This window comes from Microcebus murinus, chromosome 30 (assembly GCF_040939455.1).
Source record: "Microcebus murinus isolate Inina chromosome 30, M.murinus_Inina_mat1.0, whole genome shotgun sequence".
NCBI lineage: Eukaryota > Metazoa > Chordata > Mammalia > Primates > Cheirogaleidae > Microcebus > Microcebus murinus.
The window spans coordinates 5,180,677-5,204,810 of NC_134133.1; the positions used below are offsets into that span (position 1 = coordinate 5,180,677).

At 40.8% G+C, this 24,134-nt stretch overlaps 1 protein-coding gene across 1 annotated transcript in view; it reads right to left on the reverse strand.

Annotated features, from left to right (window-relative positions):
- SYNPR (synaptoporin) overlaps positions 1-21,860 on the reverse strand; it is a 260,262-nt gene extending 238,402 nt beyond the window's left edge. Inside the window, exons 1-2 of the mRNA XM_012769924.3 lie at positions 21,598-21,860; positions 21,401-21,466 (exon numbers count right to left, since the gene is read on the reverse strand). Coding sequence (XP_012625378.1) covers positions 21,401-21,466; positions 21,598-21,615 — 84 coding nt within the window. The 5' untranslated portion in view covers positions 21,616-21,860. The remainder of the gene's footprint in view (positions 1-21,400; positions 21,467-21,597) is intronic.
- Between the last annotated feature and the right edge of the window lie 2,274 nt (positions 21,861-24,134).

Genomic DNA, 24,134 nt, shown 5'->3' on the forward strand with positions numbered 1-24,134 from the left:
TTAAAATTTTATTTATTTTTTCAAGGTACATGTGGTAATTTAATACAGTCTTATAATTTGTAAAGATCCAATCAGTGTACTTGGGATAACTATTACCTTAAATCATTGTCTTTTCTTTTGCTAGAAACATTCAAATTACTCTCTTCTACCTATTTTGAAATGTGTAATAGATTATTGTAAACCATAGTCACCTTACTGATCTATTGAACACTAGGTCTTATTTCTTCTATTAAATTGTATATTTGTACCCATTAATCAAATCTTCTAGGTTTAGTATGATTACTATCCATTACATTTGTGTTTAGAGGAAAAAAAGATTATTTTTAAAGAAACAAGCATTTAAAGACAATATGATAAAGTATGAACATTTATTCAGTGTCTCCATTGAATATTATTGGTGCTTTATTTCAATAATGAAAATAAATACATTAAAATGTATTTTAATAAAATGTATTTTAATAAAATATTTTCTTTTCCTGAAGAACATAAGATATTGTATGCATAATCATTTAATAATTTGAAGACCATTTAATTATAGCAATGTAGAAGAGAGTATACTGAATTTGGAGTGAGGCCCACTCAGATTTAAATCCTGTTTCTACAATTTATAAACCATGTGGCTTTGGACTTAATGCTATTTCCAAACTCACTTTCCTAATCCATAAAATAATAGCAACCTCACAGAGATGCCTAGGAGATATAAAGCCCTTCACATTTTACCTGGTATGAGGCAAATGCTCTAAAAAGTTTCATTTCCTTCCTATGTATTTGCCTGAATAATAATGAAAGTGGATCCCTGCTGCAAAGCCTATTTTAGGTTGGGAAACACCAGTCTAACTCACTAGGGAAGATAAGAAAACCAGGATTCTCCAAAATCAGGGACAAAACTTTTTTATGAAAGTTCAAACACATAGAGGAATAATCTGAGAATTTGGGATGGTCCTAGAAGGATGGGTCTAATTTCATTTGGTTAGAAAATGATGAAATAAGAGATATCAATAAGGAATGATATTCCACGTGAGAAAATGATTCATTCATTTATTCATATATCCATTCATTTAGGAAATATCTGGGTGCAACTATAAAGCAGGCACAGTTCTATGTAATAGAATTGCAGAGGTGAAGTTGACAAGCAAGGACCCCGTCCTCATGTAGCATATATTCCAGGGAGGCTTGTGGTAAGATTCAGTAGCAAGACTGAACTTAATTCATTGTACAACAAGTGAGCCCTTGAATATTTTTGGCTGGAGAAGACAAGATAGGAACTTTACAAAATCCAGAAGTGTGAAGAAGTGACACAAATTAGCATTATAAGCATCCACCTGCTAGTTACTGCTAAATTTCTACAAAGAATTCTCTAAAACAGTTCAATGCTTCTTATTACATGCTATGTATTTAAGCACAAGCTTGCTGTAACAGACTTGGGAAGAATTGTATAAATTACAATATGTCATTTTCAGAAGATTCATATTGCAGCCTCAGGATAGAAAAATCGTTTGCTTTGATGAAGGAATACTATAGGAAGTTTTAATTATTCATACATTTCAGTCCAAAATAGATTTCTCAAAATAGTGAATGTTGATATTGTATCAATTCAATATGAGATTGTAAACAATGCCTTCCATCCATTTCTTCCATATCAATCCAACTTAAAAAAAATAGCTAAATCCTTAGAATGGAGCCTTTTCTAGATTTGTATTCTATAGCATGAGCTCTTTTAAGTTTGCCAAGTTATAAACATCTATCTTTTTAAGTATAAATATCGAAAAATAGCTTCTGAAAACTTACAACACTTACTGAGGGCTCATCCTATACTAAGTTCTGTGCTAAGCACATTTTATACCTAAAGGCCACCCAAAATATTGTCCAAATATTCAGATTACTTTTCCAACTTACCACCGCAATATCACCAAAAATAAAGGCTATGTGTACGAAACATCAAATTAGTGGAAGATTATGAAGGAAAGATTGGCATTCCCATGTTTCTAATAAGGCGGTTGGGGCTCAGAAGGTGACTTGTTTAAGGTCACATGACTTAAAAGTCCAGGAAGAAAGATTCAACCCTGGATTTTCAAATCTAGTTCTCCTTTCACTAAATCATATTTCACTGCATGTAAATGAACTATTTCCAACCTTCCGCATCTTCCTTTTCCAACATGCTTTTTAGAAAATAGAGTCCAGTTTTAAAAATGTTATAGGAGCATTTTTCCTGTCTTTGATCAGATTCTCTAGAGGCAGAGCCTGAGACAGAGGTTCTGGTGCTCTTTGTTTATTGGGGGAAGTAGGCTAGAGCAGGAAAAGGAGCAAGCAAGGATATGGTTTCAGCTAGAGACTAGCTTCAGCCTGACTCTCCTAGGTATTCCATAGTGTAAATTTCACCAGAGTTTGTTCCACCCTGAGGCAAGGGAGCTAGCATTTTGTACCCTAGTATTAAACATTTACTAGCTATGAGCTACCCTTGGGGCAAGCTGTAATCTCCAGGGTGAGGTGGCTTCCGTTTTCAGCCACAGGCAATTCTCCAGAGAAGAAGCTGCTATGACTTATTGGCAGTCAACATTCACAACAGCTGGAGGAGGGAGAGAGGGGTATGCACTAGTCAGGTAAGAGGATCTGGGCAGGGAACCAACAGAGACCCCACAATTACTTTATCCTTAAAGCATACCTGAAGGTTGGCAACAGGCTGGTGAATACCAACATCATGCCACCTTCTCTTGTAACCGAAGCATTTGAGTTAGTAGCCTCATGCTGGCACTACCTTAGAATGAAGAGAGAGAGGGGGGAGAGAGAGGGAGAGAGAGAGAGACAGAGAGAGAGATAATATCTTCTAGAATTCATACCGTAACTCAGAACATAAGCAGCATATGAAATTGAGCTCTGGGTAACAAATTTCATCAAATGTCAATTGCCAAAGTATAATTTGCAAGACATCATTTATAGGTAGGTCATACTCCCTCCTCTCCTTCTCTGTCTTTGTACCCCCACCAGCTCTTCTGTGAAGAGCTCTCCTGAAACTGGCAAGGAAACTTGGAACTGTTATCAAAAACATATCCAAATCACTCTTGAGTACCAGAGCGAAAGACACATCCCAATTCTGCAATCAAGGACACTCAGCATTTGCTGCTAATTTTAATACCAAGCACCTCTAATGATTAATGAATTCAACAATGCTAAGTTCAAAACATAGAAGGGCCTCATCCTGCTGTGCAGGAGTTAGTCTACAGATCAGCATCCCCAACATCTAAATGACTATCACCACCCTTGGAGACACCTCTTTTGTGCTAGTTTCTCAATTACTGTGAAAATACTACCATCACTCTCTTGTGAGTTTGTGATTCAGCCTTGATTACCAACTGCCCTGGGACCACGTTTTCTTATAAACTATGCATTTTCTTACACCTGAGAAAAGTTAATGTCAGTGAGGTAGAGATAGCAATCATTTGTCCCCTCCCCTTCCCCCCTCTTAAAGAATATGCCTCTTCCGCAAGGCCTAACCTTTGTATGCCACATTGTCCTGCGTCTGTCCCCATGTCTAGCTGTAGAGCCCTGGCTGAACCAAGCCACACGTGAGGCGGAGGCCGCCGTTTTTCCTCTCTGGAGAACCTGAGCCAAGGGAAATGGTATCCAACACTTAACTGTAAGGTTAAAATCAGGCTTGGGACAGATACTGTCTTCCTTAAATACAAAAAAACAAAACAAAACAAAAAGAAAGCAAGACATTTACTGTTAGAAGTCAGAGAAATGAGTAAGCTATTTTCTGAAATTTAGCACACTACCCTTGTAAACCAGATGGATAGGGCAATTCTCTCTACTTTCCCTGTTCAATATGGTAACCACTAGCTATGCAAACTTAAATTAATGAAAAATCAATAAAATTTAAACTTCAGTTCCTCAATCACACTAACCGCATTTCAAGTACAGTATAGTCGAGTGTGGTGAGAGACTACTGAATTGGACAATTAAGATACAGAGCATTGCCATTATTGCAGAATGTTCTGTTGGACAGAGCCCTATGCTATAAATAAATATTCAGAGTCATCTTCCATTAGGATTCATTTATTCATTGATTCTTTAATCCACAAACAACTGAACTGCACTTTTAAAGAGTAGAATTGCTTCTCTAAGATCAGACTGGTTGATTGAGAAATTCAGTTCTTCTCAGCACATTATATGGTACCGGAAGCCGTGTTAGTAACTTGCCCCTTTATTGCTCACATGTGCCACTGCCTCCATTCCCATTAAGGTTTGGACCAAAGACACAGTTCCTATATTTTTATGTTTCCTAGATATCTAATGAAAAAAAATGTATATTTTATCTGAAGGAAGGCAAAGTGTCCTTTGCACTCACTAATTCCATCATCTCACAAACCAAGCTAGGTTTGATTTTTGAACACCAAATTTCTCATCAATCCATCAGACCAAAAGCTCCTGAGAACCTCCTGTGTAAAAAGAACTGGGCCAGGTCCTTCAGGATGCAAAGACAAAGCCCCTGGGATCTGGGGAGGGGGCCACCAGGATACGGTGGTGCAGCAGGAACAAACTGGGGACTATGGGTCATTTCCAGAATTCAACCACGCTTGATAAAGGATGGGCCTCATAATGTTTGAAAAATAGAAAACATTTCTGACATTAAAACCTCACAAATTGGCACCACAATTTTTATTTCTGTTTCCTCAAGAAAAGCAGAAATACAGGCCGGGCGTGGTGGCTCACGCCTGTAATCCTAGCACTTTGGGAGGCTGAGGCGGGCGGATTGCTCAAGGTCAGGAGTTCGAAACCAGCCTGAGCGAGACCCCGTCTCTACCAAAAATAGAAATAAATTAATTGACCAACTAAAAATATATATACAAAAAATTAGCCGGGCATGGTGGTGCATGCCTGTAGTCCCAGCTACTCGGGAGGCTGAGGCAGGAGGATCACTTGAGCCCAGGAGTTTGAGGTTGCTGTGAGCTAGGCTGATGCCATGGCACTCACTCCAGCCTGGGCAACAGAGTGAGACTCTGTCTCAAAAAAAAAAAAAAAAAAAAAGAATACTGCTCTAAAATGCCCAATATTATTTTTTCATCTGCAAAATGGAAAGTAAAAAAAAAAAAAAAAAAAAAAAAAAGAAAAGCAGAAATATCTGGACACATTGGGAAGAAGCTGCTCTTATAGGCAGAAACCCATTGATAAGAGGGGCCACATCTCTCATCACCAGTGCTATTCATATGGAGGCCTGCTTTCTGTTTCTTTGTAAGTTATCTGCCTGGCCACAGGCAGCCCTGGTTTGGATTCTGTCCCCAACATTTACTGGCCAGGTGGCCTTGGGCATGTTACCAGGTTCTTCAAAGGCAGGGTAACCAACAGAGGAGAGGAAACTGAGTGTTTCCCAAAACAAATCCATACAACAAAAGATTTACAAGCTTAAGGAACTTGGCCTTTCCACTGTAGATGGGGCTGAGATGAAAGGTGAAGAGAAATGACTGCTGGACAGAAAACGCAGGCAACATCCAATTCTAAGTATTTCCCATCATTTGTCTAGACAAATGTGGTTTTGATTCATACAAATAAAATAAGATCAATTCACATCAAATCAAAACCATTCTTTCATTTGTTGTTTCATCAAGTATATTATCTGAAAAAAACCTTTAAAAAGTACTTGACTTTGAACAGCAAAGAGAACTTCAGAATTTTCACCCTGCCTATACACAACAGAATTCACCACCTGACTGATATAAATACAAAGCAGTTTCAGTCAAACCACTACCTTGGTTGATTTTGCCCTGACAAGTACTGACTCTTGATATAGGAATCCAATCTCTGGAAGAGGCTCAGAATTTTTCTTCCTCTGTTACTGCTAGGTTAAGCACACAGGGTCTTTTTTGAAGCCTAACAGACCTGGTATCAAATCAGTTATGCTACTAGCAACTGTGCACACTTAACCATTGCTTAGAAAAGAGGGGGGGAATGACACATACATTTTAATAGCATTGTTAGAATTAAAAGGCATAACGTAGAAAATACTTAGCACGGGGCACATTAAGTACACAATGCATGTTAACAACTGCTTTTTAATTCACAGAGAGGCCAAGGTGGCCCAAAATAGCAATATGTGAGGCAGAGGCAGTCTGCACCCATCATGCTATCTCAGTTAATAGCAAGTGTGGTCAGGGATGTGATCCAAGAAAGAGAGGAAATGCCCTTGGCATCAGGCAGCTGCTGAATTTGTTCTATTTTATTGATAGAGTGTATTACAATCAAAAGCCAGATATGCCTCAGATTCCTCAGATGGTGCAACAATGCTCCATCCATTCTGCCTTTCTATCAAAACAATTACTAAAGTCCCAAGTACCTCAGATCCATTCCCAAAGTAGCTATGGTATAAATTTGTGTGCATGTGTCTCAACAGCATATATACACAAGCTACAATTTCAGAAAAGTACTGAATATGCACTAACATTTATGAGTATCATTTAAAGTATAACAATGTCACTTAGGATAAATAAATTTAATATATAATATAAATAAAATACAAATAGAATGGTAAATTTATAGTATAAAATTATTTCTATTATAAAAGCTTTATAACAATAGTGATTACCTTTGACATTCTAAAAATTACATCTATTTTTATACATGGATACAGAGAAAGAAAGACTCAGTATTTGCCTCTCTGCCCAAGTTCAGAGAACAGCAATCGAAATAATTTCCAAATGGTAGAGTAGTACAATGACCTAGAAAGATTAAGGCAGCAGCTTATGTAAAAGTCCACGTGAATAGCACCATGAGTTTGGCAGCCTTAGCTATTGCTTTATAAATCCATTCTGTTCATTAAAATATTTTCAAATGAAAATAAGAATATAAACAATCTTTAAAAAAGTAGCAATCTTATTGCAAAATTAAAGAAGTACAAATTCAATCAGGATTTCATTCCTTCTATCAAATTAGAAAAACATTTTAGTGGTAATGCCCATGTTGAAACTATCTCATTGGAAGGGAATTTGGGTATTCTTTCAAATACCTTTAAAATGTATAACCTTTCCAGCCAGTAATTCTATATCTAGAAACTAAGTCAATAATAATAGAGGTATAGTAAACATTTATGGTTAAATAGGAGCTCCTTACAGGTTTAAAAATAATATACATTTGAAAACTACCTAAGATAGAGTTTAAATAATCTCTAGGACAAGCATACAGTGTATTAATATACAGCCATTGAAATTATGGAAACAGATACTTTATCTAGTGGCATGGAAATACAATTCACAATATATTAAGGAGAATAAAGTAAATAACAAACCAGTGCCTATTCTAGGGATGCATTTATTATGGGTTGTATTGTGCACTCCCAAGATTCATATGTTGAAGTCCTAACTCCTACTACCTCAGAATGTGATTTTATTTGGAAACAGGGTCATTGCAGATGTAATTAGTTAAGATTAGGTCATACTGGCATTGGGTGGACTCCTAATTCAATATGACTTGTGTCATATGAAAGGGGGAATTCAGACACAAACAGAGATACAAGCACGTGTGCATGCGCACACACATACAGAATGCTATGTGAAGAAGAAGGCAGAGGTCAAGACAATGCATCATCCAAAAGCCAAGGAACACCAAAGATTGCCAGCGAACCACCAAAAGCTAGAGAGAGGCACAGAACAGATTCTTGCACACAACCCCCAGAAGGAGCCAACTTTGCTAACACCTTCATCTTGGACTTCTAGCCTCCAGAACTGTGGCACAATACATTGCTGTTTTTAAGCTACTTAGTTTGTGGTACTTCATTATATAGTACAGCCCTAGCAAATTAATACATCATTTCTGCAGGAAAAAAGGTACGTGAGCATAAAAAGGTCGAAAAGTACATTTTTTTAAAATATTAAGCTTAGCTGTTCCTCAGTAGAAAAACACTAGGTAATTTTTTTAGTAATTTTTGCTTACTCTTTGTGATTTTAATTAATAAACATATTATTTATACATAAGAATGGCTACAAATAGCATGTTCAAAAAAGCACACCCCCAAATACAGACACAAATAGTATGTTTGGCAGCACAGCAAGCATGGGAGAAGCAAGAGGTCAGAGAGACATGCCTTGAAATTCTGCTTTGGTCAATTACTTAGCAGGTGTGCAACTTTGGGCAAGTGGCCTTACAAGGTCCTTGTACAGTTTGAACAGAAGTATATAATGTGGGTAGCAGTGACATGGTACAGCCTGGCTTGTAGCAAGAGCTCATTCATTGATAGCCATTATGGTGATCTCCTACTATTTTCAGGGGACTTTTCTTTCTAAAATAAAGAAGTATGCTATTTCCATCATAAAACAGCTTCACAAATTAATGGTTACCTTATCAAATCCACAGTCACCAAATTTTATTGTCCTACTTGAATTCATTCCAGTAATGCAGACCCATTCCATATGACCTTTACTACAAAGAACATGTGTGCATGTGTGTGTACATGTGCATACCTAGAGAAACAAAAGGCTTGTGAATTTTCTAACTTTTTCTTTCCAAACTTCTGCAATAAAAAATATTTGCAGGGAAAGAAGAAAAAATAGCATGTTTTGAATATTTTCTATGTGCTATTACTCATTGCAAATGTTATCTCATTTAATGAACATGATAATTTTGCTTGCTAGTTGTCATTACTTCTATTCTTATAAATATGAAGCCCCAAAGAGGCTAAGTAACATGTCCAGGTTCACATAGCTTGTCACTAATGGAGATGACAGTAAAACCCAAGTGTTTTTTTCTATTACCAAAAGAATATAGTAAATAAAGCCAGGCATTAAACAAACAAGCTAGCACCGTAGGGTGACTGAAATAAACAACAATTTATTGTATATTTTCAGATACCTAGAAGAGTAGATTTTGTTTTTTTTTTTGTTTTTTTTTTTTGAGACAGAGTCTCACTTTATTGCCCAGGCTAGAGTGAGTGCCGTGGCGTCAGTCTAGCTCACAGCAACCTCAAACTCCTGGCTCAAGCAATCCTCCTGCCTCAGCCTCCCAAGTAGCTGGGACTACAGGCATTCGCCACCATGCCCGGCTAATTTTTTGTATATATATATTAGTTGGCCAATTAATTTCTTTCTATTTATAGTAGAGACGGGGTCTCGCTTTTGCTCAGGCTGGTTTCGAACTCCTGACCTCGAGCAATCCGCCCGCCTCGGCCTCCCAGAGAGCTAGGATTACAGGCGTGAGCCACCACGCCCGGCAAGAAGAGTAGATTTTGAATGTTCTTAACACAAAGAAATAAATGTTTGGGGTGATGGATATGCTAATTACCTTGATCTGAGCATTACACATTGTATACATGTATTGAAATATCATACTGTACCCCATAAATATGTACAATTATTAAGTCAATTAAGTTTTTTTTTTTTTACAAAAAGAAACCAGCAATCTAAAATATAGTCATGCACCACGTAATGAGGTTTCAGTCAATGATGAACTGCATATAAAATGGAGGTCTCATAAGATTAAAATTCCATATTTTTACTATACCCTCTCTATGTTAGCTATGTTTAGATACATGGATACTTGCCATTGTGTTACAATTAGCTACGGTATTCTGTACAGTAACATACTCTACAAGTTTGTAGCCTAGGACCCATAGGTTACACCATATAGCTTAGGTATATAGTGACTATACCATCTAGGTTTTTTTTAAGTACTCTCTATGACATTTGCACAATGACAAAATCACCTAATGATTTAGAATGTATCTCTGTCATTAAGTGACATGACTATATAGATTAGACATACAGAGAGAGAGAGAGAGAAACTATAATATTTACACTTCAACTTTACCTACTGCTGCTGGTAAACATAGCCTTTCCCCCAGAATAGCTAAAGTTTCACACCACTATTAATTTAACACACATTCTTGCTTTGTGTGTTCATTTGTTAGTTTGCCAATGAAGTACACGTCATGTAAAATAAATTTCAAATGCATGCCTGCAATACCCTGAGTGATTTTGGTGATCACATAATAATCAAGCTTTGCTTTCAACTGCTTCATAAATATAATAGAATCAGTGAATCTGACACCAGAAGTTCTTTCATGAAGCCTGGTTGATGGTTGATGGTTGATGACACATGAAAACGTACCTTCCCTCTTTGCTCAAATGGCTGCAGCTGTATGTAAACGGGCATTAAAGGTAGCACATCAGGAATTGCTCTTATAGGAAAGATTTTCCAGATATCTGAACTTCAGTTTTCTAGATTTAAAGACAGTCAACATTTATTGAGCCTTCTTCCATAATGTACACAGGAACTTTTGTACACTTAAGTTCATTTTATTTCACAGCTCTGTGTACAGATGTTTATTCCCATTTTATAGTTCAAGGTATTGAGAGACAGGAAGATAAAGGAATTTAACCAATGTTTCTCAGCCATTAATTCATTTTTATTATTTAAACATATCTTCCATGTAGGCAAAATCCCTGAGGAACTTGAGGCTCTGTGTAGTTGATCTGCCCATGAACACCCCCAAAGTGTGTGGTTGAGCCCCAGCTTGTATGGCTCCAAATCCAGAATGTTCTAAATCACAGTCACAATCCTTACTCATCTAGGCACCCCCTTTTCCAGCTGAAATGTCTCTGAGAATCTCCATTCTTCACTCAGATCATGGTGTTGTGCCTAGTAATTTTCTAGTATCTCTCTCACAATCTTCGACATTCTCAATTCTCTGGATTCCAGCCTCTGGAAGGATCCCAGAGGGAATGTCAGCTGTCTATCAGGTGTAGGCAAAATTATCAGGTAAAGTCAGTGCAGTCTTGTGGTAGACCAGATGCATATGCGAGCACTTCTATGAACCTAGCTATTCTCTGGTGTCATTCTTTCTTTTGACTTAACCCTTCTGTCTTCTTGATTCTTTTGGATACCAGCTTCAGGAAGGATTCCAGTGGGAGTGCCAACTCTCTATGAGGTGCAGGCAAAACCATTATATGAAGAAGTGATAGCCAGGCAGTCTCACAGTAGACCAAATGGATGCCTGAGCACTTCTTCTGAAAGCACACAAATTGTTCAAGATAATAGATGCAAAGAATGGCAGCTCACACACACACATCATGGGCAGAAAAAATTCATTTACTCCTCTACCGTCCATGATAAAATGTGTCTGACTTGAATAACTTACCAGGCATCCTAAAGGAATTTAAGTGTTCATAATCTTACTAAATATCCAGATCCTTCTTGAATTCCACAGATATCTTTATAAGATAGTAGAAAGGGAACTGAATTAGAAATGAGCAGATGTGACTTTAAGGAGCAATTTTATATTGTCTCTGCTGTTTTCAATGGGCAAATCATTTAACCCCAAGACCTAGCGGTAATGAGTGATCACTATTAATGGAAGACAATGCAGAAAATGATTAGGAGCATGGTGTCAGGCATCTAATTTCCTGGGTTCAAATCCTAGCTCTATCACATACTAGCTGTATGACTTTAGGCAAGTAGCTTGATGGCTCCAGGCCTCAGTTTCCCCATATGTAAAAGGGGTTATGGATTAGTCCATCATAAGGTAATATGAAATTAAATGAAATAATAAATGTATAGCACTTAGTAAAATGCTTATCTCTACTACATATTAGTATTAATACTATTTGTGTATACTTTATGATCCTCTCACAAATAATGTTCTCCCAATGGAGAAATGATAATAGAAACAAATATGAGACAAAAAACAATGTAACAATGCTCTATAGGGCAAACTTTATACAGTGTTAGAAGTTTTAGGAATGCTTAATTGTATTTGTAGATATATCATCACCTTCAACAATCTCTTCCTCAGTTATATAGATACATAGTTACAGAACCTTTGTAGGGACCAGACACTACTGGCAGTTTTACTAACATTATCTTACTTAACATTCACAGCAACCAAAAGGCGTGACTCATGATTCTCATTTGATGGCTGTGCGCTCTGAGGATCAGAATAATTATGCAATCTGCTCAGCGTCCATGGCTAGAAAGAAGAGCCAGAATTTCAGCATAAGGCTGATCCCAAAAGCCATCCTCCTTCAGGCTCCATGCTGCCTTCCAATTGTTTCACAGTGGCTTTTGCTGGTCAACCAATTTCTCCTTTCCCCTTCCTCAAACAAACAGCAACTAGCACACAAGGCAAGCCAGTGACTCCTTTGTGAGTAATCGGTTTCCTCCCATATTAATAAACACATAAAAATAATGAATGCAGTAATTAATGTAGTCCTCTAACATCACAGACCAGAGCTGAATTAATCTACCAATATATGAATAAAAATGAAGTACATGATGGCTTAAGGGACACATTTTTATTCACAAATGGCTTGTCTCATCACTGGGAAAAATACATCATCGCTTTTAGGAAGAGGCTTTCAAATGACGGACAAGATGGCACAAACTGGTGGAGCCCGTTTGCTGATGAGCCAAAGGTACACCCCTTTGGATGATATTATCAGTGAAAATCTACCAAATTATCCCCCAATCAGACAGAATTCCAAGAGTGCTGATACTAAAATCTCAAAGGAGTGGCATCTTCTTGAGAAAATTACCAGTGCTACCTTAATGAAAGAAGCGCTGGTCAAAAAACCATTTATTTTCATTCCAGTCATGTGCACATCCCATCGGGCCTGTCCTGACAATGACTTGAAGGATTGTCCTTCTCTCTGCTCCAAATGAAAGAACAGTCTAGAGTGAAACATTTTGAGTCCCTTTTAATTCAGGCCACAAGTGACAGGACAGGAGTGGGCATTTGACCCACGGGCAACCAATCTGTAGATTGGCTATTGACTTACCATAAGGCCTGAGGCTGATAGCTGTGTCCAAACTAAAAAAAAAAAAACAAAAAACCATTCCCTGAGCCGATCACATTCTTTCTTTTAGCACATTAAACGAGAACTATGGAAAGAATAATTGAGAAGCAGAAAGGGAGCACACAGAGAGGGCAGGCAGAACAGTGGCCAAGGCATAATGATGGTGGCACCCTTGCTAAAGCACACTTGCTAATCATTGCCTTGAATCTTGAGATATGAGGCTCAGGTCTTCCTTGCACTTTCATTTCTGTAAGAGTTCTCCTGCATTAGGATGCTGTGGGTGTCCCAGTGATAGTCCTTTTTCCTTGATAGCTGAACCTTTGTGACTTACTCTCCTCCATAACCGAGCTAAACAGTTGTTTCTATGGAAGGCCTTACAGTTCCTCTTCACAATGGAGATCATGAAGGGAATTTACACCTCATTCAATATGTTCTCTAGAATTCATTTAGGTATTCTTTATTCTCTTCCCTCCCTCCCTTGCTTCAACCAATACTTACTAAGCACCTACCCCCTGGGAGTTGGCCTTACTATGTACCAAGCTCTGTGTTAGAAACTCAGAATGTGCTGATGAGCAGGGAAAACAACGTCCCTGCCCTCACGGAGTGTTTAGTTTGGTTGAGGAGTTAGAATGAAAACCAGTCATTAAAGAGTATGTCTAGGAGCCATCAGGAGGCTGATCTTATCTAGTGAGACTTCCCTTCTCAGTGATAGCTGTGCTGACCTTGAAGGGGGATGAGGAATTCACCAGCTAAAAAAGGTGAGTGAGAGCAAGAGGAAGTGTTCCAAGCAGAGGAAGTGGTATAGACAAAAGTCCAACCGACCAGCAAGAAACGATCATCAGGCTCTCTAAACATCCCAGAACTGCCAAATGTGTACAGAGCAAGACATTGACTTTTGGTGTGAGAGTTAAAAGCGTGGGGGTGGATTCCCTCCACTCACACCTACAAGTTTGGATAATTCATTACTTTCAACTGGCAGCATCATTCTTTCTTGGAGGTGCCAGAGAGACCAAAGAGACTGGGAAAGGGAGGAAAGTAGTTGGGAATGACTCAGCCACACAGGGAGCAGAGATAAGGCTCTTGCACTTCATGTCTCATCCTGTCCTCTATCCAGTAACTCTATTATGCTGTCTAGAGATACTTAGGCTAGAAAAAATTACTTTTCATTTCCTTATCATCACCATTATCATGATCACAATTATTGTTAACTTTTGGAGGACATTTAATAGTCTACTAAGCATTTTTACATGCTTGATCTCACTTAACACATTAACTGCCATGTGAGTTGTATTTAACTCACATGCTAGTTTTGAGCCTGAGGCCTCGTGAAGCATATGTAATTTATAAGTCTCTTCACCCTGGGAGCCATGTGAACTATTTTTCAAGTTGCATATAATTACACATAGAAAATAATAAAAAATAACAACTTTTTTATTAAATTAGAAAGGATTGTTTTGTTTTTGAAGTTTTTATTCTATTTTCTTAATAAAGCACCATAGCTTCCAATTTTTTTATCTAGTGTGACAGTCAATGTGTTAAAATTTCCAACACTATGGGAAAATAGGCACAGGATATTGTCCCAAATATTCAGGCTAGGAAACTGAGGTTCCCTTAAGGAAGGCTAAGCTAATACAATAAATAAGAATAATTAAAAATACAGCAAAAGTCAAATACCTGCCCACACAAGATGAAGACTAGAAGGAATATCATAGCTCTGTTCGTATATAACTTAGAGGCCTTCTACTATTTTTTTTCTACTACCATATGACTATATTTCTTCTATCCTCATACTGGGTCAGGGAGAGATATGAATCCTCTGGGAAAAAGAGTACTAAGAATGATGTGTTTTCATCAGCAGAGTCTAGAGTTATTCCTGTGTTTCTATCTGGGGATTCCCAAGGGCCAGGAGCACCTGGGTATTAGAGTGAGGTTCGTAAGCACCTGTAGTTGACCCTACGAGAAACTTCAGCTATGTCCTGGAGTATGCAGTTGGACATACTGTGACTCTTTCAAATATAGGCAACTGTCTATGGGTTATGCTTTGACAAAGACCAGGAAAATTCTCTCCCCATACCTCAATGAAAGAAACTTCAAGAGTCAAGTGCCTACAATTCTCCTCTTTTAGGTTCAACACTGACCTGTCTGGAATATTCTCTGAAATGTAGACATTCCAATGAGCAAGTACCTGGAATGTCACTCATGCTATGGTAAAAATAAGCCTGGCAGTATGAGAGTCCTCCACACTAGAGTACAGAGACAAAGGGGCTCAAAAGAGATATGAGTAAGTGTGAATACAGATTTCCTACTTCAGAGTTTTGCCAAGACTCTAACTTGCAAGCAGTTAGTCATAATGTTCTAAATTACCCTCTGATGGATTTCTACATTCTCCTTTTTCATCATCATCAGAACCACTGGAATCATTATCATCGTCATCATCACCTTCGTAATCATTTATTGAGAACTTATAGCCCAGGCACTGTGTGAAGAACTTTACTTAGATTAAGTCAATCAATCATTGTAGCAACCCTTTAAACTAGGAACTATTATTAGCCCTATTTTATAGATGAAGCCTAGAAAAAACGAAGCCTAGTGAATTAAATAACTTGCCCAAGGTACTCAAACTAGGAAAAAATAAAATCTGGATTTAAATCCATAAGAAGTACTTCTGAGGTCAAACATTAATTTTCTTAATAAATTCAGAGAAACATTAAGTGGTGAATTCATTAGCAACTGGGGAGTTGCTCTTTTTATTGTGTATTTATTGATTCATATTCCAATTGTACATGGTTTTTGTTACCAATTAAGAGGGTAGGATGATACAACTAAATCCACATTAATGTAGATTTACATTACATCAGATTCGCAATGGCAGATTGCTGCTCATGATTTAGATAAATTTTATGTTAGAATTCCCTATCTTATTTATACTTAGGAGGAAAAAAATGTTGTTTGACACATGCATGTACACATTTTTTTTAATAAAAAATGGGGGAAAAAGACCATAAACTGAGATTAAATTATTGGCTGACTTTATAATCAAAGTCTTTTTCTACATATTTTATATGAAAAGATACTAGTTTTTCATTGGAACCTACTCTACCTTTGTTAATTCATAACTAACAGAAGATAAAGCCACATATAAGATGATTGATGTCTGCTACATTCATTTCTAAATACAAACACTCCTTGGCATTTTCAGGAAAGGCTATAAAATATAATTTGATGAGTGAGATAAATACAGCAAAATAGGATGACATCTGCTTTTTAAAGTTTCTTTGAGGATTAGGGATAAGATATGGCAAGTGCCTACAACACTGGAGGAAGCAGGAGAGTGTAGCATTTAGGAGAATACGGTTTGGAGTAAGACTGCTCAAATCCTCGCCTTGCCATTTGCTGTAATTTTGTCCTTCACGAGTTGGTTAATATCTTTAAGCCTCAGGCTTAAAATCACACAAGTCCAACACAACGATACAAGGAAAGTACTGTAATATACTGCCTCATATGAAGCCTGCATGCTGTAGGTAGCTATTATTATTTCTCTCATTGGGGATTTAAAATGGTGGCTACATTATATCATATTATGTTGTATTATTACTGTAATGACATGCTTCACTTTGTGGCTATCAATACCGTGCATTGTAAATGCTATTACTATCAAGAAATCGGTATGATGTTTGCTTGAAAAACATGGCTTAGAATTTAAATTCAGGAATGAATGCTAGTGTCTCCGTTTAAATCAAGTAGACCTATACCTCATATATCAGCCAACTGCATCTCTGGGTTAGCCGGCCTCCCTGGTTAGGCAGAGGGGTAGAAAGGAAAGGCAGGTGGAGATGTGAAGCCCAGGGGTTATAGCAGAAATGGTATAGCAAAATTAGGAATGGATGTCAAAGAATAAGGATTAGAAGAAACAGGCAAGTTGACCCAGCAGTTAATTCTGTAGGGGCAGAACCTGGGGCTGTAGCACTAAGTTGTAGGATTATCTAAACCCTGCAAATATCATTTTGGGAAGTTTAAGTCCTTTCAATGACCTCATGTCTGCATCAGTGTAGTCCTGAACCATATGGATGTGTGGAGTCCTCCACTTTCCATTTCACGTAAGTCCACAGATGCTAATCCAGAGCATTGTAAGTAGTAGACGAATGACAGAATGTGCTGACATAATTTTTTTTTTTTTTTTTTTTTAAGAGGGGAAGGGGTAGGGGGATTTGCAAGCATTTAATCTTTGCAATTGCAGTTTCTCATTTTTTTTTTGTGGAGACAGAGTGTCACTCGGCGTCCTGGGCAGAGTGCAGTGAGGGCGGGTCACCACAAGCTCCAGGTCCTGGGCTGTGAGCGATCCTTCTGCCTCAGCCTCCCAGGTAGCTGGGACTACAGGCGCTTGCCAGAGCGCCCGGCTGTTTTGTGTTTTGTGTATTTTTTTTGCCTTTTTTACTTTTTTTTTTTTTTTTTTAGATTAGAGACGGGGTCTGACTGTGCTCAGGCAGTGTTCAGGCTGGTGTCGAACCCCTGAAGCAACAGCTATCCGCCCGTCTCGGCCTCCCAGAAAGCTAGGACGACAGGCGTGAGCCACCGCGCCCGGCCGTGACATAATTTTTTAAAAAGAAAAGGCAAAAAGGAGACCAAAGGCCTACTGACGGAGTACTGAAGAAGCAAAATAAGAATCATCAGTGGAAGACAGGACTATATCAAATTAGTTTTTCAGAGTAAATCTGAGAATGGGATAAATTCAATATATATATATATATATATATATATATATATATATATATATATATATATTTTACTATTTCCAAAATGATAGTTTAAGAGATTTGCTGAGCCTATTTTATCAACAGGGAATAAACAGAACAGACCACCAGAGTCAGTGTTATATCCCAATTTTGTTTTGACCCAAAAGTTAGGGAAAAGTCCCCTGACCTCATTTAAGTAGAGATTAAGGATATGGGAGTTTTTGCCTGAAAGTCTTTGAAAATGGCTAAAGCTTTTCCCTCAAGACTTGACTTTTATATGTTATTAAGACTTTAAATCCACTGTATCCATGAACCCTTCCTAAGGAAAGAACACGTAAATAAAGTGCATTTTTCCCCTAGGCTATAAATCCAAAAGTGGAGCATGACTGTAGAAGTAATACCAGTTCACATGGTCAATCCATATAAAATAATTTAAAAATACGAGTTATTTTTAAGGATTAGTCATGTGCATGCACTAGTGTAGACAGATGATATGTCTGTGATTCTCCCTGCATACCACAGCTTTCCTTCAGCCTCTCCCATTTTGTACACATTGCACCTCAAATTACACTCTTCTGAAAAAATCAATTTTAAGAGTTCAGTGTTACATATCTATGCTTTACTCTATGCCCATACAAATGACATGCACACACACTCACATACAAAACTATACTTTCTTTTTTTAATTTTTGCAAAAATAGTATGATACTCTATACATTACTTTGAAATCTGATTAAATAAATTACCTACATGTCAATTAAAAGAATAAAAATTTCTTTTTTCTATTAAACAATTTTATTAAATACAAAAAATAAAACTCATATTTTCTCACTTTCTCAATCTTTCAAACACAATATACTCATTCACTTCCAGGTCAAGACATTTATTAATTTAATTCATTCTTTCTAATGGTAGTGCAATATTTCATAACATACATGAATCATATTTTAATTATTTTACTATAATGGACTTACTAGTTGCTTCCAGTTTTTTCCACTACAGAATATGTTGCAATAAATATCCTTGAACATATTGCTATGGTCTAAATGTCTATGTCCACCCTCCCTCCCCACATTCATATGTTGAGACATAATTCCCAAAGTATAGGTATCAGGAGTTGGGCCTTTGGGAGGTGCCTGGCTCATAAGTGTGGCAGCCCTGTGAATGAGATCAGTGTCCCATGAGGAACTGAAAATACCAGAGTTCTTTCCTTCTGCCATGGGAAAGTGTCATCTATGAACCAGAAAGTGGGCCCTCCCCAGACACTGAATCTGATGGTACCTTGATCTTGGACTTCTCAGCCTCCAGAACTGTGAAAAATAAATTTCTGTTGTTTATAAGCTACCCAGTTTATGAGTTTTGCTACAGCAGCATGAATAGACTAAGACACATATATTTGTACACGGACTTTTATTTCTATAGCATAAATGCTGGGAGTCGGGGAAAAGAGATGGTAGCTTAAAGGCCTTAGAGATTACCAACTTGAAGGCTGCTCTCCATTGCTTTGTAAAACTTCCTCAAACACAGGATAAACTGGGATATTTTAAGTGCTCTTTTATTACTGATTTACAATTTTTGCTGATCACTTACCGTTTACCATTGAAAGGAACTAGTGAGGAACACAGAGACAAATGGAACAAATTTTCTGCTATCTAAGAGATCACACACCCTCTGTCAATATATTCTACAGAAACAGAGACCTCAGGGTGGCTCCTCATGCCACTATGTGCACACAGATTGTGTCTTCTTTCCCTCTGCCCACGACTTCAAACTTTCTCAGCAACTAATTTTCTCTCCCCTCTCTCCTCCCACGTCTCTAACTCAGCTTTTTAAAAATGTAGATCAACCAATTGACTTCTCTGACTTTTTAAGTTTGTTTTGTCCATGAGAATCTAATCACTGATTTATGAACAAAAAGCCATTTCTGTTCAGAGCCTTAGATTCATACAAGAGAAGGAAGGACCACAAATATTTTAAATGCAGTAACTTTTATTCTCTCTCTCTCTCTTTCTCTCTCTCTCTCTCTCTCTCTCACACACACACACACACACACACACAGGCCAAGAAAAAAGAACTATAATGCAGTATTAAGTGGTGTGGTAAATTCTCATGAATGAATGAACAAATAAATAAAAAGTAACAGAAGCTCCAAGAATGAGGTGAATCATTCAGTTTGGGATAGAAAAAGGGGAAGGAGTAAGCATGAGGAAAATCTTCATAAAGGAGGTAATATTTGAGTTGAGGTAAAAGGCAAACATTTTCTCCAGGCGTGGAGTGTGAGTGCGTTCCATGCAGTGTGAACAGAGAGAGCAAGGGCATTGAGGTAAACAGTGCTTTTGAGTTTTGAAGGGACCTGGCATAGCTTAGAATGGTGGTTCTCCAACTTTAATGCGCATAAGAATTACACAGGGAGCTTGTCTGAAATGCAGATTCATGGGCATCCAGCTCCCCAATATTTTGATTTGGCGTCCAGGAATCTATAATTCAAACAAGTTCATCCAGATTGATGATACATTGAAATATACCAGTAGAGGCTGTGTGGTGAGTAGTGTCACAGCGTCATGTTGCAACAGTACTGGAGAGAACGCAAACTAACATTTCAGATAAGTGACAATGTGACACCATAAGAGATTATGTCAGAAAATGACGTCAGGTCTTTGAACTTGGTTTTGAGGAGAGACTGGCTTGACAATGGAGGCACCGCTTTGATCCAAAAAAAAAAAAAAAAAAGCCACTCTTTCACAGGAATTACTGATTAGAATGGCTGAACACGAATGTGGTCAGGATTTTGAGAAAAGCGAACTTTAAAAAAGTTCCCTGGGCTGTGAGCATCTCTCGCTTTGTCAAACTTGGCTGTAAAAAAAAAAAAAAAAAAAAGACAACAGTTTCCCAATAGCCAGCTCAGAACCACTAGTTCAAGCCTTCCCACAGCTGGCTCGATTATGTCAGTTTGATAGACTGGTGCATTTTTTTTTTTATATGCAGGTCTGCAAAAAAAAAAAAAAAAAAGGCCAATGCGATCCTCTCGCAGATCGTGCATGTGTGCATGTGAGCACTCACCGCGGTCATGTAGCCGGAGCCAGACGAGCCCCGGGAGCTAAGACCTGGGGACGCAGAGCCGGCGCTTACATAATTCCCGCTCGGCGTCAGGCCCTGGGGATGAATGCTACGTGACGGCTCTGAACTTTCCGTCCAGATAGGCTCGCTCGCCTTTTTTCTCCTGGCGAGGAGGAACGTGTGACCTGCAGATGTCACTCTGCATGACCATCACCCGGCCGGCGGCGACGCTCACACCGCCTCGTGGCAACGTCTTGAGTAACGCGGCCACGGGACCACCAGGGCGGCGTTTTTTTTTTGTTGTTGTTGTTGTTGTTGTTTTGTTTTGTTTCTGCTTTGGACAAAGCAGAAGAGGAATACAGTAACTTCCTGAAGCCCGGTCGCTTTTGTTGTTGTTGTCGGTTTTTTGTTTGTTTTTTAAGGGACAAAGCAGAAGAGGGAAATAACTTCCCACAGAGCCCGGTCTCGCTGAAGGCCGGCGGGCTCTTGCGGGGTAAATCAGGGGCGCCCTCCAGGAGGGAGCGGCGGCAGGGAAGGAAAAGGAGTCCCGCTCTCCGCGCCAGCCCCTTCTTCCACAGCCCCCTCGCGGCGGGGCAGGCGGCCGCGGGGCGCCGTCCCGGCTCCCACCAACTTTCGGGGCCCCGCCGCCGCCGCGCCGTCCCGCGCCCCGCCAGCCCAGGTGAGGGGCCGCGGCCCGGCGGCCGCCTCCCGGGGCCGAGGCCGCTCTCCCCACGCCGCCAGCCGCTGCGTGTCCGCGGGCGGGCAGGCGACACGACGCGACACCACACGAGACCCTTCGCCGCCGCCGGCGCGCGCCCCGCCACGCCCGCCACTCACCAGCTCCAGCGCCCGCAGGAAGGCGAGCGGCTCCTTCAGCGCCCGGAACGCGCCCGCCGAGGCCAGCTGTGGAGGAGCGAGGCAAGGGAGAGAGAGGGAGAGGGAAAGCAAAAGCAGCGTGAGGAAGGAAGGAAGGCGCTGCGGGCGCCCCTCGGGGTCCCCCCACGGAGCCCGCCGCCCTGCCCGCGCCGCCTCACCTGGCTCACGGGGTCCATCGCTCGGAAACCCGCCGCTTTCCTGTCAGGATGAAGTTCGCCTGACACCGCCGTCCTCGGGCTCGGAAAGAAGCCCCGTCGGCGGCAGCGGCAGGAGCGAGAGCCCGGAGCGGCCAAGGCGAGGCCCGGGGCCCGGGGAGAGAGCCGTGTGCCCCGCGCCCGCTCGCTGACGCCCGGGGCTGTGCGCTCCGGGAAGCCCGCGCGCGCGCCGGGGACGCGAACCCAGCGAGCCGAGGGGCGCGGAGGGAGGAAGAGCTGGGCCCCGGGTAGAGACAGCAGGGGAGGCGGGAAAGCCGGGCGGCCGGGGGGAGGCTGTGATTGGCCAGTCGCTGGGAGGGCGGGAGCTGGGCCGCGCAGGACCCGCGCTCATTGGTGCAGGCTCAGCCGCGCCCGCCCGCCCGCCCGCCGGGGGCTCTCAGGCTCCCGGGGAAACTTCGGGGCTGTGGGCTGAGGAGAGCGCACTGACTGGCTCTGTCAGCCCGCACTGAGGAAGGGGCTTCCAGGTAGGAGAAAAACATCCCTCACATGGGACACGTGTGCGAGTTCTGGTGACTTCTGAACTCCAGAGAAAGACTAATGTGTGCGTCGACTCCCTCGTGCATTTATTTCCTCAGCCTTCATGGGACCTGGGTCGCCCTCCAGGTAGCCCCGCTGCTCCGTCAGAAAACAGGGTGGGCGTTGCTTTTTTCCCTCAGGGCAAGCAGCGGGGACAGGGGAAATCGCGACGTGGGCTGGACGATGACGCGAATGGTGGGCACAGGTGCTTTGGGTCACACAGCGGGGCAGAAGAGGAAACTGTGTGGAAAAAAATTAATTTTTTTTGTGACAAGAGTCTCACTCTGTCACCCTGAGTAGGGCGCCGTGGTGTCATCATAGCTCACAGCAACCTCCAACTCCTGGGCTCAAGCGATCCTCCTGCCTCAGCCTCCCGAGTAGCTGGGACTACAGGTGTGCGCCACCACGCCCGGCTAATTTTTTCTACATATTTTTAGTTGTTTGGCTAATTTCTTTCTATTTTTTTTTTTTCGTAGAGACAGGGGTCTCACTCTTGCTCAGGCTGGTCTCGAACTCCTGACCTCGAGCGATCCTCCCGCCTCAGCCTCCCAAGTAGCTGCGACTACAGGCATGCGCCACCACGCCCGGCTCATTTTTTTCTGTCTATATTTTCAGTTGGCCAATTAATTTCTTTCTATTTTTTTTTTTTTAGTAGATACAGGGTCTCGCTCTTGCTCAGGCTGGTCTCGAACTCCTGACCTCGAGCGATCCTCCCGCCTCGGCCTCGCAGAGAGCTGGGATGACAGGCGTGAGCCTCCGCGCCCGGGCCAGGAAAATGAATCTTGAAACGTAGACCCGGGCGCTGGGCAGGCAATCCTCGCCGCCACGGCGTGAGGTCGGGAGCAGATGACGACGCCTGTTTCGAAAGTAGGAAACGGATTTAGTGAGGTCGAATTCAAGGAGGTGAAGCATCTCAGGAAGGGCCAAACGGGGATTGGAATTCAGGGACCTTTCAAGCTCATCGTTGTTTCTACTGGGATTCTATGCCTAGGACCTGACCCCCAAAGGAAGACACCCCCGCCCCCAAAACTCATCCTCAAATTTATGAGATTTTATTCATCATGGTAGAAGAAAATAAGAAAGTTGGCAAATCATCTGCTGCTTCTAAAAAAAGGACTTTTTATAAAGTCCTCAAATAGGACTCTGAGTTTCTCCTAGAAAGTTTCTCAGACCGGCTTCTTGGAACTCAGTGAAAGGCGATTCACATATTTTCCTATCTTAGTGGGCTAGCCTTGGTGAATATAACACAACAACAACAGCAACAAAGCCTGAGTCCTATGATCCAGAAACTGTGCTTTATAAATATTACTTCATGCGATGCTCATAAACCCCCAAGAGTCAGTCATAGTATCGTTCCCATTTTCGAGGTGAGGAAATCGAGGCACATGGAAGGGGAGTGGTCTGCTCAAGCTTGTGCAGCTAGTGGGTAATGATGCCAGAACTGAATCAGAAAAGGAGTCAGAACAGGGCAGGGAGGAGAAGAAGGAAGAGGAGGAGGAGGAGGAGGAGGAGAAGGAAGAGGAGGAGGAGGAGGAGGAGAAGGAAGAGGAGGAGGAGGAGGAGGAAAGCTCTAAGCTACTACATACACCAAATCGCTGGTGCGTCCTCTTCCTTCTCACTGCCTTTGGACTGGATTCCATTTATGAGTGGTCTCCCAGCAACACAGATAGTCCATCTGTTTACTACCAAGATTTGCCAGGAAGGTTTGGGGTTTGTGTGCATGTGTGTGTGCATGTGTGTGTGCGTGTGTGTGTGTGTGTGTGGTGGTGGGGTGTTATTTGATATTCAGGAATGCAGGAGAAATATGGAAAGGAACAATGTGCTGTCTGGGAGGGGAGGCGGCAGGCCAAAACCGGTTAAGAAAGAGAGCTTCCAGTGTAGCTGCCCCCTGCCCATGGATTCTGCTAGGGAAAAATCTGGAGATGTAGTGAGTAGGAACTCCAACAGGCCATTTGCACCATCTG